The sequence below is a fragment of the Pezoporus occidentalis genome, unplaced genomic scaffold, assembly GCF_034315485.1.
Source record: "Pezoporus occidentalis ecotype Australia unplaced genomic scaffold, CSIRO_AGI_Poc_V1 ctg211, whole genome shotgun sequence".
Classification (NCBI taxonomy): domain Eukaryota; kingdom Metazoa; phylum Chordata; class Aves; order Psittaciformes; family Psittacidae; genus Pezoporus; species Pezoporus occidentalis.
The window spans coordinates 574052-589963 of record NW_026913976.1 but is presented as its reverse complement, the minus strand read 5'-3'; the positions used below and the strand labels follow the sequence as shown (position 1 = coordinate 589963).

Here is a 15912-nt window from a genome sequence, read left to right as displayed (position 1 = left end):
ATTCAGATCAAAACAGATGGTTCTGAGTCACAGATATAAGAGGTCATATTCTTTATTCAATATCCTATTTCGCAACATATTTCTTCCTATTTGGCCTGCACTGACAGTATCTATCTCTGTTTCCATATGTGCCTTCTCTGGATTCTGTTGCCATCATCATTAGCTTTCCCACGTTTTCCTGTTTCACAGATATCCTGAATGCACGGAGATACTAATTTCATTTCAACTGAGTGCACCCAGCTCATATGGCTTGCAGGACAGAGCCCTAGATTCTCACTTTTCTTCAAATTCCATCTGCAACGTATCTGCTTTATTGACTTACCCTGTTTAAATGTCACCTTACCTTCTGAGTAACTCTCAAATTATATAACTAAATTTGCAACTTATTAGGGGGTCAGAGACTGTACAAGAGTTGCAGAAGATGATACAGCATTTCCGATTTGGTTCAAAGCAGAGAATTTTGCAGTACCAGAATTCCTCAGGCCCTGAAATACTGGTCAGGTACCACCATATTTGAGTTCTGCCACATACCCATAAGTCTGTCTGTCCAATCTTCCTTTGATCCTTGCCAAAACCAGTATTATCAGAGGAGACTTTAAGAGTATTCCCCAATCTGAGAGTGAACTAACAATTTAAAGACAATTCCACAGACCCTGTTGAAGTTAGACTAAACATTTATACAGAGGGAGGGGAGAGGGAACAAAAATGTCATGATCAGAGTAATATTAGCAACTAAAGCAATATTAGTAACTGTGTAGAAAACTTTTAAAAACTTAACCATTTAAAAATTAAGGATAACCTGCATAGTACATGACAGCAGTAAAGGTAAACTTATTACTATTTCTAAAATGAACCAAAATTCTCTGATAGACAGTTATATAGAAATGCAAGCTTGTCTTCGTGTATTTGTTTTGTTCTGCCTGCAGTCAGGAAGTTCTATGTGACAGTACAACAAGACATAATAATATATAGAGTCTTAGACATACATTTGTATTACAGCATATCTTAAACTTCTCAAATTTTCTGAAGATCTACAGAATTCAGATCAATAAACTTAATAGCTAAAAAATGCCATCAGGAAAGCATTCAAATATAGTAGCCCCATTGTAAACAAAATAATAAATCTATATTCTGGTCAAAGCCACAACTGTAATATCAAGTCAAATGAAGGTACAGAAGTGACACACTCTCATAGCTCTACTACAATAAAATAACTTATCCAAGGGGGGAAGGACTTCATTCTGTTGCATTTTACAAATTCCTTGGCTGAAGAATTTTCACAAAAGATCTCCTTTCTTACAACACAGATAGCACAATTTTCAAGATGAGTTAGTTTATTTGAGAACAAATTAGAACCAGTCAATACCAGGTCCATAAAATACATCCTCTCCCCAGCCCAAAAAAGGACCGTTTCCTTATTTTTTCTTATTTTAAACACATTCTTCTCAACCTTATGCTTACCATGTATTCAGAGACGACACCTTTGTAAACCTCGTAAAATTCTTCCACATTTGCACGTTCCATATTGAACTAAGAAAACAAAAATGTAAGCCAGTCTGCCTTAAACAATAACAAAACACAGACACATACCCCTTCTTAACCAGCAAACATTCAGAATACACTTTTAAGTTTTAATATGCAAAAGGAATGGGTTTACGGCTACAATATGAAGTTTGTCAACAACATAGCAAATGACACCACAGACAACACAGCAGACAGTATCTTCTTCCACCTTAAATATAAGTAGACAATGTAGTGTTGGCTGATGCCACTAAGACATGCAAGAGGATCCGTTTGTTGCATAGTAAAGGAAAGGGTCTATTCTTCATTTGTGGTGGGGATTTGGGTCACAGGGGGATTTCAGATCCCGAGACTTCCACAAAAATCAAAGTACAGGACTACTCTTGGGAACAATCTCTGTGCCAACTTCCTTTAACTGTTGAGTGTGTTTGGGGTGTCAAAAATCTTTTAAGTATCTTTTAAAACCTTCCCCAAAATCACAATAAATATATATTACGAAAAATTAAGGGAGAATATTAACTATCTTTTATTTAATCTTGGATTAATTTTGTAAAATCTTGTAAAGATACCTCAAATTGCTTCTGAATAGACAAAAATAATTACCCCACTTCTAATTATAGGAAAACTAAGATACACAGGGCTAAAGTATCTTGCCTCAAGGTCACCCAGCTACAGGAAACAGAGCAGCTGATCAATTCAATAATAAAACACTAATATCACAAGGACAATGCTGATCCCAAGACATTGCTACACAGTCTGCACAAAAGTTTTGTATTGCAGGAAGACACCTATGTGTTGCTGTGAAGCACATACAGCACTTCTCCAACTTCTGTTTATCAGAAAAACATACACAAAAGGAAACCCACCATCTGCAGAGCTGAGATCTGAAATCCTTCATTGATGATGGCTTTTATAATCTTTCCAGCTAGCCCTGAAGAAACATAGATAAGACAGTATCCCATTTTAAAAAGCGTAATTTACAACTAGAAGGCATTTATGTCAACATATTACTTTCAAAAGCGTGCCATGATGTGAGAGGAAGCAGAGAACAGAGCTAAGTTCATATACTCTATATCCTGTATAGGGATATATGTTGACGGTTCAACAACTAAATTCCATGCAGCTGAAAAGAATCTCTACCTAAAAAAAGTTAATAAGTGAAGCCTTTGCTTTTCTCAGTCCAACTGCAAAACACCCAGTTACTGCAAGATCAAGATTTCTATTTTTAATGAAGTTCCACTGGCGACACTGATGCTTATACAGTAAACAATTCAGGGCACAGGCTGCCTATTTTGCCTTGATTTTTTTTTTTTTTTTTTTAATACAGAGTTCACCAGAGCAGGGGTCTTACTTTAATCTAGAAACAATGTAGGATGCTAATAAAAATTGTCAATAAAAAAGCACAAAAGTTAATGTGCTCTGTGGGGAAAAAAAAAATCAGTGCAAAATAAGCTAGTGTTTCTAAGGTTATAGCTCTCAAATATGCTATTACTGACTGCACTGCTTGCTCTACTCTCTCCAGAACGCATCTTCAAAGACTGAATGATATTGTAAGAAAAACCGCACTAAACTTCTGAGAACAAGAACCATTGATTTTCCACTGAATGTGTATTTTAGATTTGCCTGTGCTTACAAGGTTAGTCCAGTTTGAAGACTGTCAGCCAAGCACAGTACACTGTGTGAGTGAATTTCATAGAATCACCATATTTATAGAATGTAAATGCCTGTCCTCTAGTACAGTTTGTAAGAAACTACAAATTCCTGGACATTTATTTAGAACAGAATGTGACAGGTTTATGGAGTGACAGAAATTATAGGGTATTAAAGAATACCCTGTAACGAATGACAACAGCACGCTTTGACTCCTGGTCATTAAATCCTTGTATTAACTAGTCTTTAAACGGCAGGATATTTTAGCACTGCATAAATTCAGTAGATAAGAATATAACCAAAGTTAGCATCTAGGTTCTAGCATGCTCAAAGACCTTGAATTGTACAGTATGCTAACATCTGTCATAGAATCATAGACTAGTTGGGGTTGGAATGGACCTTAAGATCATCTAGTTCCAACCCCCCTGCCATGGGCAGGGACACCTCACACTAAACTGTATCACCCAAGGCCCTGTCCAACCTGGTCTTGAACACTGCCAGGGATGGGGCATTCACAACTTCCCTGGGCAACCCATTCCAGTGCCTCACCACCCTAACAGGAAAGAACTTTCTCCTTATGTCCAATCTAAACTTCCCCTGTTTAAGTTTTAACCCATTACCCCTTGTCCTATCACTACAGTCCCTAATGAAGAGTCCCTCTCCAGCATCCCTATTGGCCCCCTTCAGATACTGGAAGGCTGCTATGAGGTCTCCACGCAGCCTCCTCTTCTCCAGGCTGAACAGCCCCAACTTCCTCAGCCTGTCTTCATACGGGAGGTGCTCCAGTCCCCTGATCATCCTCGTGGCCCTCCTCTGGACTTGTTCCAACAGTTCCATGTCCTTTTTATGTTGAGGACACCAGAATTGTACACAATTATCCAAGTGAGGTCTCACGAGAGCAGAGTAGAGGGGCAGGATCACCTCCTTCGACCTGCTGGTCACACTCCTTTTGATGACAGCCCAGAATGTCCTAGGATTGGTGAGTTTCCTATGACATTAAAAGATCAGTGGAAGCTCTGAGTAAATGAGACAGATAGCTGGAGGGCTTTCAAAAATTGTATTTACTAATGAAAACAAAAAAACCTACCCCTGAAGTATCCCCCACTGTATTTTCACGTTAAGATTTACGTAGAAAAATCTCCCCATATAAACCAGTGCATACGTCTTCCAAAATCTTCAAACTACTAAAGGAAAAACAGTTATTTTGATACATACCATGGCCATGCAGCTCTTGCTGCATGGCAGGGGCAGTTTCTGTCCCATTATGCTGTTACAACACGGCCCACTAGCCCTGATAAGTTTTCTTATAACACTTCTGTGAAACTGGTGAATAAAATTCCACATTTTTTCAAGGTGAAAAAAAAATCCTGGCAGCAAGAAAACAAAGGGGCTTGGACAAGTTTGCCCAGGAAATAGAAGACCACATCCGAAAGAGAAATCAGACCTCTAGTTTCTTTTTGTCCTCACTGCTGGAACTGCTGAGCAGCTCAGATCCTTACATACAGATCTGCTCACAGACTGAGGCAGTGAGCCTACAGTCTTGACTTCAGAGATGAATGGACAGTTTATAAGAAGATTAAGTGACTGGCTGGGGATCATTCAGGAAATAAATAAATGAATAAATCTCTGTGACAGAGCATAAACATTTCCTTATTCTTGATCTTCAGAGCAAATAATCCAGCCAACAGCCACTGCTTCACCAGAAACCAACAAAGATGAAGAAAGGGCACTGGCAGACAAACAGCGATTGCTGCTTGCAGGGACAAGGCTATGAGAAAGGTATGAAAAAGCTGCTCTGCCCAAACTCCACTTTACACTTCAACAGGTAAGAACAGGACACTCTAATAGCTTTCACAGCCAGCAAACATCTAACTAAAACAGATCAGGTATTGGGCCCTAGATTCTATGGATCTGCTTTTTACAGAACTCTTGTCCTCAGCAGTTTTACCAGCCATTAGCAAAATCAGTGCTTGAGAGAAATGAAGGGGGACTCAAATATTCAGCTTTCTGCACCATGTCTCTACTGAAGTCATTAAGATTTTTCTTCTCTGCAGAGAGAAGACAGGCTCCTTTCATGATAGAAAACGAAGTAGGATGCATAAAATTTTGCATAAAGGTCTTTAATGCAAGGTTCCTTTAATAATTAGTTGTGATAAACCTATCAAGATTTTCCTCAACATTGTATTCCTGAGTTCACTCTCATTCATCAGAGCAACACAATACCTTGTTGCTCCAGGGAGATTGCCCACAACTGCAACACCCAGAAAGCTTAAGCAAAGGAACTATTGTCAGCACTGTACACAGATAGATGCCTTGCCAAAAAACTTCCAAGTACTGTGAGGAAGAGGCATGTCATCTCATTTATGTTTGCAAAGCAGGATATTAAGCCAGCTTTCCAAATGTGGAAACTGAAGCACAAGAGGGTAAGCAAGTTGCCAGGCAGTACAGATCTACAAAGCCAGTGACTTGGCCTCCCTTGTCCCAGTTTAGGCAATACACATATCACTTCTCCTAAGGACACTTTCCTTTCAAATTCTACCTGAACCAAAATAGAAATAGAAGGCACAGAGGCAATCCCCAAGCAACAGAACAGTAGAAGCTCAAGGCTCAGCTTGGGATCTGCTTCAAGCTTTCAGCCAGTTGCATGACTGAATTAGGACGTGTCCTTTCCTCTGTAGGCAGATAAGGCTGAGGAAAAGAAGAACTAATTAGATAGACTGCTATTTCAACAGCTTTAAACAATTTGTTTGCCACTTTAAAATCCAAATCTGTGGTAAAGCACCAACTTTTTAAGGACCCTTCAAACAGGGCCAGCACATGCTTAAAATGTGATTACTGTAAGAATCCAAATCAAAGCTAGAGATTAACTCCAGTTATGATGAATTTTCAGTCACAAAGCACAAAAGAATCACAAGCATTACTAAATACAACTGGGGGAATTTAATACTAATCCTAACAAATATGAGAGTGAGAGAGAGAGAAAGAGAAAGAGCGCGCGGGCACAAGCTTTATGTCTCCTAGGCAGCATTATTATGTTACTACGCACCTAATGCAGGACGGATAATTTTCCAACACATTTTTATCAGCTAAAATGATAAGGCACCAAGACCTCCTCAGTTACACTGAACGTCGACAGTTTGTTGCTTTACAACACACAGTATTTGAAAATTGTCCTTCACTAAGAAGCAGAAAGCAGCAGGGAAGACATCACACTGATAATGTTACAACTGTTTGCAGAATTATGGATTGGAAGGAAATCAAACAGCTCATGAAAGTCACTTTTAACCTAACAGCACTTTAATTAATGGAGGTAACAGTTATGTTGCCAGGACCTGCCAGTCCCAGCGCACTACAACCCACCAGCTCTACAACTAAGGATGTTACATTCTATTCCCTTTGTTCTTGGCCTATTTCCCAATTTAACCATTCCACTGTTAAAAGCATATTAAGCAAGACACAAAACTGCCTTTAAAGTCAAGAACTAGCTCCCTCATTTTAACCTTTATATATCATTTTTTGAATACCTTTCCAATAAATAAAATTAATTCCTCTGGAACAACAACCAGTTTTTTTGACAGGAATATACAGACTGCCATGACTGATCAGATCAATGAACCACCTAACTCAGTAACATATTTCTAGAAGTAACCAGCAACAGATGCATAAAGTAGCACTAACTATAAATAGCAATTTCATTTCATGTCTATTTTTGACATTTTAAAATTAAATTTTGCAGATACTGAAATTACCTGCCTCCTTACTTCCAAGTGTTACAGTCCTGTCCCAGAACTCCAGAGAATCATGATCAGGTATGATTCCAAGGAAAATCATTTTTGAATTCCAGAAGAGCAAAGAGTGGGATTGAGAGCGGGGCCCTTCTGCAATATATTTCTGCTGAAGTTCTCACTAATCTTTGCTTCAGAAAACATTGCAAAACACTGTGCAGTAAGAAGCTGACAGATGTTGTTCTTAAATAGTGCACTTCTTCCTAGCAGTTGGTCAACCTATCCCCTGAAGAACAGGGTTTCTCTATCTCTTCTCTTTTGCTTTTTCTACTTAGTAATAAAACAACTCTAGGCATTCTTACTATACAACATAAACACACCATTTCTACACTGCCCAAAAGTATGGCCATAGTTATAACCTGCAGCTACTGATCTTCCAGTCTCACTGCCTACTGTATGAAAAACGTATCCAGTCATTTTTGTATTTGTACTCTGGAGCAGCAAGTGAGTCACAGAGGGTCTCCTTAGTGACACACACTGGGCCAACAGAGAGGAGAAGGCGAGCTTAAAAGCTACCCATGCTAACCACAAGCAAGAAATAAAGCCAAGTGGATAAAGACAGAAGGTAAAGACAAACATGTGAGGAAATTATGAGGGAATATTGTTCACAGTGATAGAATCCAAGATTTTCCATCATTCCTCACTTCTCTCTAGGCATTGTATTAAAGAAACTCAAGAAATTTAAAGGGCAGCTTTACTGATATTTATGGAGAACTCTGTTTATGGAGCGCTCTATACTGCAGCACTGATGTAAATCTTTACTAACAGTACTCATCTGAAAATACTAAAAGGGCAAAGATAAAAGACACCACCACAGCTTTCCTGGAAAACGTAAGTTAGCATTTTGCTCGCACAAGAAAAATTATGCATACAGACAGTAAATCTTAGGGGACCTTGAAACCAAAGTGGATGAGCATTTGATGTGACTCAGAATGGGAGCCAACAGAAAGATTCAAAGGGGGTGAAAGGTTCAAATGCTTAATCCTAGCTGCAACTTTCTGAACAAGGCAAGACCACACTTGTGAATGTCAAATGGGGCATTAAGACGCAGAATGATGAAAATCTGTAGGAAAAAAAAAAAGGTATTTGTGGAATTCTTGCATGGGAACAGATGGGAACAGTCACTTAAAATTCATATACAAAAACTCATGCAGAAATTCAAGTCAAAGATCAGAGCCAGGCTACAGAAAATATACACCAATTTGGTCATACAGTATGTGCTATCTAAGAAGGGAACGTGAAGAAAGAAAGACTAAGAAGGAAAGATTAATACCTCTGCAACAGTTATGCTGAACTCAAACTGATGGTTGCATATTTACCAAAAAAATCCCCAAAACCCCCAAATCAAAAACTCAGGGTTTTGTCTTTCCTCGTTCTTGTATTAAGAAGAAATACCAAGTTGGTTTTTATTTTAATTTCTTTATTTTGAGATATTAGTTATTTTGTATTCCTTCAACAAATCCACTCTGAATATTCTTTTCTCCACTTCAGAAGATTATGGTCAATCACTAAGGAAGTGTTTCTACAGCTATAAAATTTTCATTTATTTTCGCTTATTTCTTGAGTGACAACAAAACTAAATGTGAAACTTTAGTTGAGGCTGAACCACTGGATTAAATGATGGCATTCAGTACTATAATTCAAACCATTCATATGCTTACTAATTATTTTTTTTTTTTTTGTTATCCCTACTGAATAGTGAGCATCGGACTTTTCACGAATGGTTACAGTTACAGAGAGGATGTGGTTAAAATTATGCCTTTGCATAATTAGCATGCATTAGCCCATAATTAGTGTGCATTAGCTCATAATTATAAACAAGATTTTTAATCTACTATTGCACTGTCAATTAACTTTGGAGGTTAAAACCCTCATGAAATCCCCTATCACCTGCTCCAGCCTTTACTAATTTTATATTCCATTTCCTGTGGAAGGTTTGCCAACTCACTGCCCTAAATCAATAGTAAATATACTGTAAGATCTATCATTTATTTTCAACTTGGCAAAAGACTATCACATATTACTACATCTGTGTGTTGGCTCTTTTCAGCCCAAATACCTTGCCTTTCTCCTTACATTCTGATCTGAAAAGGGCAGTAAGAGAAGAGACTTCAAGATATTTATCTTTTGCTCCAAGGTACAGTGGAGTTAAGACTATACATGGCTGCATTATTTAAATTTTCCTAAAACACTCAAAAACTTCTGGTAACAAAGGTTCCATTACATCCGCAGATATTCAGGACAGACTATACTTTGAAGATTTCCTTAGTGATTAGATGAAATCTTCTTTCATCAAAATTAGTAAATATGCATGTATTTTCCAAATTTACATACAGAAATCTGTATAACACTGTCTTCTCCATCACAGGTTAAATAAATTAAACCTTTAAAGTTTTCATCACGTTTTCATCAGCTAAATCTATTATTCTTTTTGCTCTCAGTTGATTATGTTATTTTTTAAACAGTGCCCAGACACTGGACATTATTTCCAGCCCTCCATAGCAGTGCTGTGCAGTTTTTTATACTCAGTTTCATCTTCTTCACTTTGCTTCATTTCTGCAGTTCATTAGGAATGTTCTCAGTTTTAATCACATTCTCCAAAACTGTAGTAGGCACTTGCTACCGTTTGCAAACACTGCACTGTTCTTCCTCGTCTGTCATTACTGACAATATTGACAAGAACTGGCCCAAAGATGGGTGCCAAGTCTTCACTTGCAAAGCCCTTTTAATTTGACATGCTCATGGACTGGAGTCCAGACTTCAGAAAAACATTTAAAACTATGCAGATGCCTATGCTGCACCGATCTAAACATAAGAATTACTTCAATAAAGGAAATCTTTGGTTTTCTAACTGCAAGGGACTTTGATGAAGGCACTGATGTTCAAGAGAATTAGACTATCTGGCTCTGTTTCACTTTCCTTTATGGAAAGTACACTTGGAGAGTTCAGAGATCAGCAAAGTGTAGTTTCTTTCAGAAAAGACATGCTGGTAAATGTCCATCATGTCACTAAATGGTTTAAATACAGTTATAGATTCTCGGTTCATCAGTTTTCCTGGTATGAAAGAAGCTTCATTAGCATGAAATTCCTCAGATCTGTCTGGGAATTAACTTTTCTCTAACACTTTAAGAATGAAATCCCAAAATGCAGCAATAAACACTCATTCCTAATGCCCTTTTGTTGTTGTTTTTTTTTTCTTTAATGTTAACACCATCATCCCTGCACAGAGACTATTTTCAACAACATGAGCACCACTAATATAAATCTGCTGAAACCTCTTGGGAAATAATCTCTTTCCAGTAGTAGGAAGACACTGGATCTTCAGCAAGGATTGGCTGTGCATTTGATTTGACCTTTTTTTTTTTTTCTAAATTATACTTCCTCCTCTTCCTTCTAATGAATTTCCAGATTCAGTTCATCTCCCCCTATATCTTAAGCAGTTGAGATGTAAAATACATTTTCCAAACGTCAGAAAAAATAAATGTCACTTCCCCACTAGCCACTGAAATCCAAAGTCAGTCTAAGTCGGGAAGACAATGCCAAGCCAACTCAAACTTAAATCAAGAAACAACACAGGCTTGGTTTCAAAAACAAACACTCCAAGCAAAGAATTTCCATCATTTTACAACTACAGCATAGAATTAAAAACACTGATGGAAGGGGATGGACTACCGTTCTCATGGAAGCTAATGTTTTTTCTAGAAAACACTGGTAAAGTGTTAAAGTAGGTTGCTTTTATTTTAACCACTTTTTCCTAGCTTCTCTAAAAAGAAATCCCCGGTTCCACCAGACACCACCAAACACTTCAACATGCTATATATAATATATTCAAGGAAAACATAAGAAATGAAGTGCATTTAATTTTGCATAAATGTCTTCTGTCTGGGTATATCCATTAAAAAAAAAAAAAAACAACCAAAAAATCCCACACCAAAAAAGCCTGTATATGAAAGCATTGTGCTTTACTAGGTAAGGTTCACATGACTGCAGTTCTAAGACAGCCTCATTGCTTGCGGGAATATCCAGAGGTCAGATCTTGCACGATCCACTGTACTTCATTGAAGTATCTACAAGGATTGCCTTCATCCCACCTTTTTTTCATTTCCATGTTCTATCATCTTCATAGTTATCTATTTCAGACTTCTACTCGTTAAGTGTATCAAGGCCATCACGGATGCCCCCTGCACTCAACCTTGTAGACAAGAAAAGTTCTGCCTACACTGAGAAGTCCAGAGCGTCTGCACTTCACCTTTCTATTATGCATACTTATCACAAACCGAAGATATAATTTCATATTACTTATGAGAAAATTGCATCCCCCTTTTTTTAAGTCATGCATGAGAAAACAGCTTTCTGAAAACTCTGTTCTACTTCTAAGTGTCCTGAAAATAAAAATCATGAGTTACTCAAACCTATGTCTAAAAACACAGGGGGTGGGAAGAAACAATTTCCAGAGTCGTTTACAATTTTTATAAATCTTATCTAATGAATACATCTGGATAAAAAAATATAGATAGATACCTAGTTGTGAAAATAATGACAATTTCCACCTCTTCTATCCCATCTTCTTTTTCCTTCCAGCTTATTTAATTTCCTAACCACACACATTTAACTAAGCATAATACAGAGGTGAACTGAGCATTTTCTCAGTGGTGTGGAAGTGTTCTTCTCTCTTTCAAAGAGCAAGAAGTATATTGCATGTCAGAAACAGTTCTTCAGCTGTTTGCAGCCAGACACAGAATCTACCACAAAGCTGGATTCCCACTCTCTAAAATACTTCTTTCCCCACCCTCCTTATAAAGTGACTTCACTTGAGATGCTTCATAAGTAAACCTCTGTCTGTACCTGCTTGAGACTGAGCTACTGTCCTTGGTATCTTTTTTGTCCAAGTTAGGTTTGTCTTTGGAGCAAGGAATTACTCTCTCAATTTTTTTCTAAAGCAAATAAGGAAATATGATTCTTATGGTTACTTCTCATGCAGCATTTTGTGAATCAATATAAAGACTTACGACTTTCTAAAGATGTCCAGTAACCAGTATGTTAAGATAGGAGAGCTCTGTGACATTATCTACTCAGAACAGGTCTAAAACCGTATTTCCACAGAATCCCTTTTCCACTTAGAAAGAGCCCACTCCTGCTCTGTTTTCTATGAGACTTAAATTCTAGTTGAAGAATACTATGAAAGACAGCACTGTAATTATTTATTTTTTTTAATTACATAAGAGGAACAAGGGTATAATTTACCAAAAAGGTTAGAACAAAATCTCAAGCTTAACACACAGAAGAATAAACCTGTCTGTGTTGCCAGACACCTAAGAGCTCTGAAGACCATAGAGGCTTCCTTATCAACAGGCAGACATTTTTATTGGCATCAGGTCCAATGAATTCCTGACTAGCATTTTTGCTTTCAAGTTTATGGCACAGTTCTATCCTCAAATTTCTCTTGCAAAACCCTGACACTAGGAGAACCCATGTTTCAGCTTGGGAGTGCAGAAATGGAGAACAGGATTTCACCTTTGGAACTCTGTGCTGTAACCTTTTTACAAAATGCAAAATATAATACACTTCTGACCTCAGCATTTATACTCCTATCGTAACTGTTTTCATAAATTTTTCCTGCACATTTTTCAAAGGAATTAAGTAAAGGCCACATCAAAGAAACTTTAAACCAGGCATGAAATAACAAATTCTAATTCCTACAGCAAACATGACTAAACTGTTACACGTAAATACATTAAAGTTAATTCTGCCCCGTGATCTACAAGGTGCTATTTCTGCCAACAAAACAGTTGAGTCATAACTGTCCTCAGGGCATTAAATTGAAGTTCATCCATTTTGGTGCATTTATAATTTTGGCTTCTGAGCACCTTTGCTAATACCTCCAGATCTAACAATATGAGGGCAATTACAAAAAAGAAAAAAAGAATCTCTAAGTTTTCACAACAGTGGTCTTGTATCTGAATTATTAGAAGCTTCAAGCACAAGAAGCAAGGATTACAGATCACAGATCCACACTAAAACTTTCAAATTCTTAAACAATTAAGCCATATAATCCTAGAGCTATGCTTACTAGCTACCATACTCCTTGACTGAAAACTAGTGTCAGGAGAAGAGGAGAAGTAGGCTGAAAAACACTGAAAAGTGCGGCAGACTCTAGAAGGGTCAAACCACATTGGGGCTCCCCATAGCACCCCTGGTCAGTACAATTCTGCGTGGAGTTCCTTTTGCATTCTTCCAGCTCCCAGTAAAGAGGAATTGGACTGCTCTTGCAAACCTTCTTCAGAATTAAAATACAACCACCTCACTGCTGCCAACTTCTCAGTCAGTCACAGAAGTGCTTCATCTCAACTGGGAGGAGCTGCTGGAGAATGAGCTAAAGATGTCTAATCTGGAGTGTCAGGCTACAAAGCCTTCAAAGGCCTTCCCAGCTGTTTTCCCACCTCTGATCCTCCACAGAAAACATCATGCTAACATCAGACTGAAAAAATGGCTATTGCCTTACTTTTTTAAGAGGCATTTATAAATACACATCGTGAAGGACCAGAGACACCACCCCTTCAGCATTACCAGCACCTTTGACAGCTGAATTTAAACCTCACGTAACTCCCCCGACACCCTTTATCAGGCTCCAGGGTGCCTCTGCAGCCTGGCAGACACTTTCAGTACCCTAGAGCGCTACACTAGTCCCTGCTGCAGGTGGTCAGTCTGCACATCTACAGCAGCCTAGTGACAGATGTTTCTGTATGCCTGTCAGGAGTGGGTCAGCAAGGCCAGAGATAAAACCAGCAGTGATTTTCCACTGCTTTGTCACTGAATAGGAACCCTATAAACCCTCCATGGTCAAAGTCAGTTTCTAAGAAAGCACTCTCCGTGAGAATTAACCGGCGTAAACTAGAGATTAGATCCAGCCTCTTGACAGCAAGGTAAACTTTCTGAAAAGCCTCCTAGCTTATGGCTATGGTTAAAGCAAACCATCTTCCAGGACAGAAAAATAGAAGATTTTTCCTTCTAAGAATCAGTTATGCAATGGACTCTGACGGAAGAAGAAACACTGGGGAAAAAAAAAGACCAGAAAGGAAAATTCAGATTATGAATTTGGTCAAATGCTTCTGCAGAAATAAAGACTAAAGCTCTTTACAAGTGTACATAAGTGTACACAAGTGAAACTTCACACAATTGTAAATGTGTAATGAGAAGATTATATTCATGGTAATTAGATAATCAAGTTCAAAGCCTCAGCAGTACATCGGAAATGGCAAAGAGGTTTATTTTTAGATACTCGATATTGAAAATTTATGGAGTACAAATCAAATCTGCAATGCATAATAGGCTCTGCTGCTTTGACCCACATAAATTCTACTCCACGCCTTTGCCAAACCACCTTTTCACACTGATGGCCACACAAGATTTCCTTTCCTGTGCAGATGCTGTTTCCACATACAGTCTCCCCACCAGAAACAGGGTGGACAACCACAGCTAGAAGCACTGCTGCTGGGGTTAAGCAAGTTGCTTATTTTTAAGACCATGCACACAGCCTCCTACATGCAACTCTGCCAAAAGGTCAACTCACTAGTTGCTATAGCACCTACTTCAACTGAGATAAAGGAGATGTTGCTGATATAATCAGAATGTCTGGAGTATCACTGGTTGCTAACAGCCCTTAAAACGGAGACAAGATGAGCAAGCCCCGCACCACCCCCCCCCCCCCGGCTCCATCATGGAGCACTGAGCCCAAATAGGTCAGCCCTTCCTTTCTCAAACTTTCTGCCTACAGATGCAAAATCCACGGGGCCAGCCTACTCCACAGCCGTGTCTCTGCTCTCTAATCCCTATAGCAGGGCTTCTCCCTTCTTGTCTTCCTGCTTCAAATGGGCAGCTTGGAGTTCTCGTGGGCAGATTGTTCGGTCCCCCCAGTTTCAGCATACCAGTCCCGGACTCCAAAATAACTTGCACAGGGATGGAGGAATGGTGGCATTTCCATAGAGACAACCTGCCATTGCCAAAAAGCATGTTCAAAACTTTAAAAGCTTTACAATCTTCAGCAAGCAAAGGCCATGTTCCTTCAATTTTAAAACAGGCAATTCAATCATAGGAGTAATTTCAGAATTAAGACTTCAAAAAAACTGTTGCAAAGCTAGTGCACAGCTCCCGGTTGTGCATGGTTCTTTCAACCGTGATGATGCAAAGCACTTTATAAGAAGACCAAGCATACAAAAGAGATGCCACCCAGTGATATTTTTGTTGTTACAAAAATAGGCTGAAGTAGAATATGAGAAAGATTAAGGAAAACAGAAGAGGACAGGCAAAGAAAGCCAAATCCTCTCCCTTGTGACACTCCTGGCCCACTGGGCTGATGTTGGAGAGTTCCTGCAGCCTTTGTGGCAGATTCACCTCCTGTCAAACTGCAGACTGGAACCAGTCCAGATGTGATATGAAGCTACACCAGTGCTCTCAGCCAAAGAGGGAGGCCACTGCCCACCAACGGTGACTCGTCCTTTTCCTAAGCCCAGCTCCCTGTCAGAAGCCACACTTCTAGAAAGTTTTACAAGACCTCAGACTCATAACCTCTTTAGGAGTTGCAGTACCTCTGGCTTTTGAAGCATTCAAAGTAACATTGGAGAAGACAGACAGGAACAAGAGAGCTTACTGAGGTAAAAGCATAACCAGTCTCTGAATGCCATCAATCTTGATATTAATTTAAAACTACGCGATGGTTTTGGCTGGGGTAGAGTTAATTTTCTTCATAGTATCTAGTATGGGGCTGTGTTTTCATTTTGTGCTGAAAACAGTGTTGATTATTCAGGAATGTTTTAGTTACTGCTGAGCAGTACTTAACACAGAGCCAAGGCTTTCTCTGCCTCTCACCCTACCAACAAGTGGCTGGTGGTGCACAAGGAGCTGGGAGGGGACACAGACAGGACAGGTGAACCCAACTGACCACAGGGGTATTCCAGAC

At 38.9% G+C, this 15912-nt stretch overlaps 1 protein-coding gene across 1 annotated transcript in view; it reads right to left on the bottom strand.

Moving 5' to 3' along the window:
• The window catches only part of NME7 (NME/NM23 family member 7), a 92534-nt gene that overhangs the window by 38165 nt on the left and 38457 nt on the right, over window positions 1-15912 (bottom strand). Inside the window, exons 8-9 of the mRNA XM_062619519.1 lie at window positions 2388-2452; window positions 1462-1530 (exon numbers count right to left, since the gene is read on the bottom strand). Of these exons, the coding sequence (XP_062475503.1) occupies window positions 1462-1530; window positions 2388-2452 (134 nt within the window). The remainder of the gene's footprint in view (window positions 1-1461; window positions 1531-2387; window positions 2453-15912) is intronic.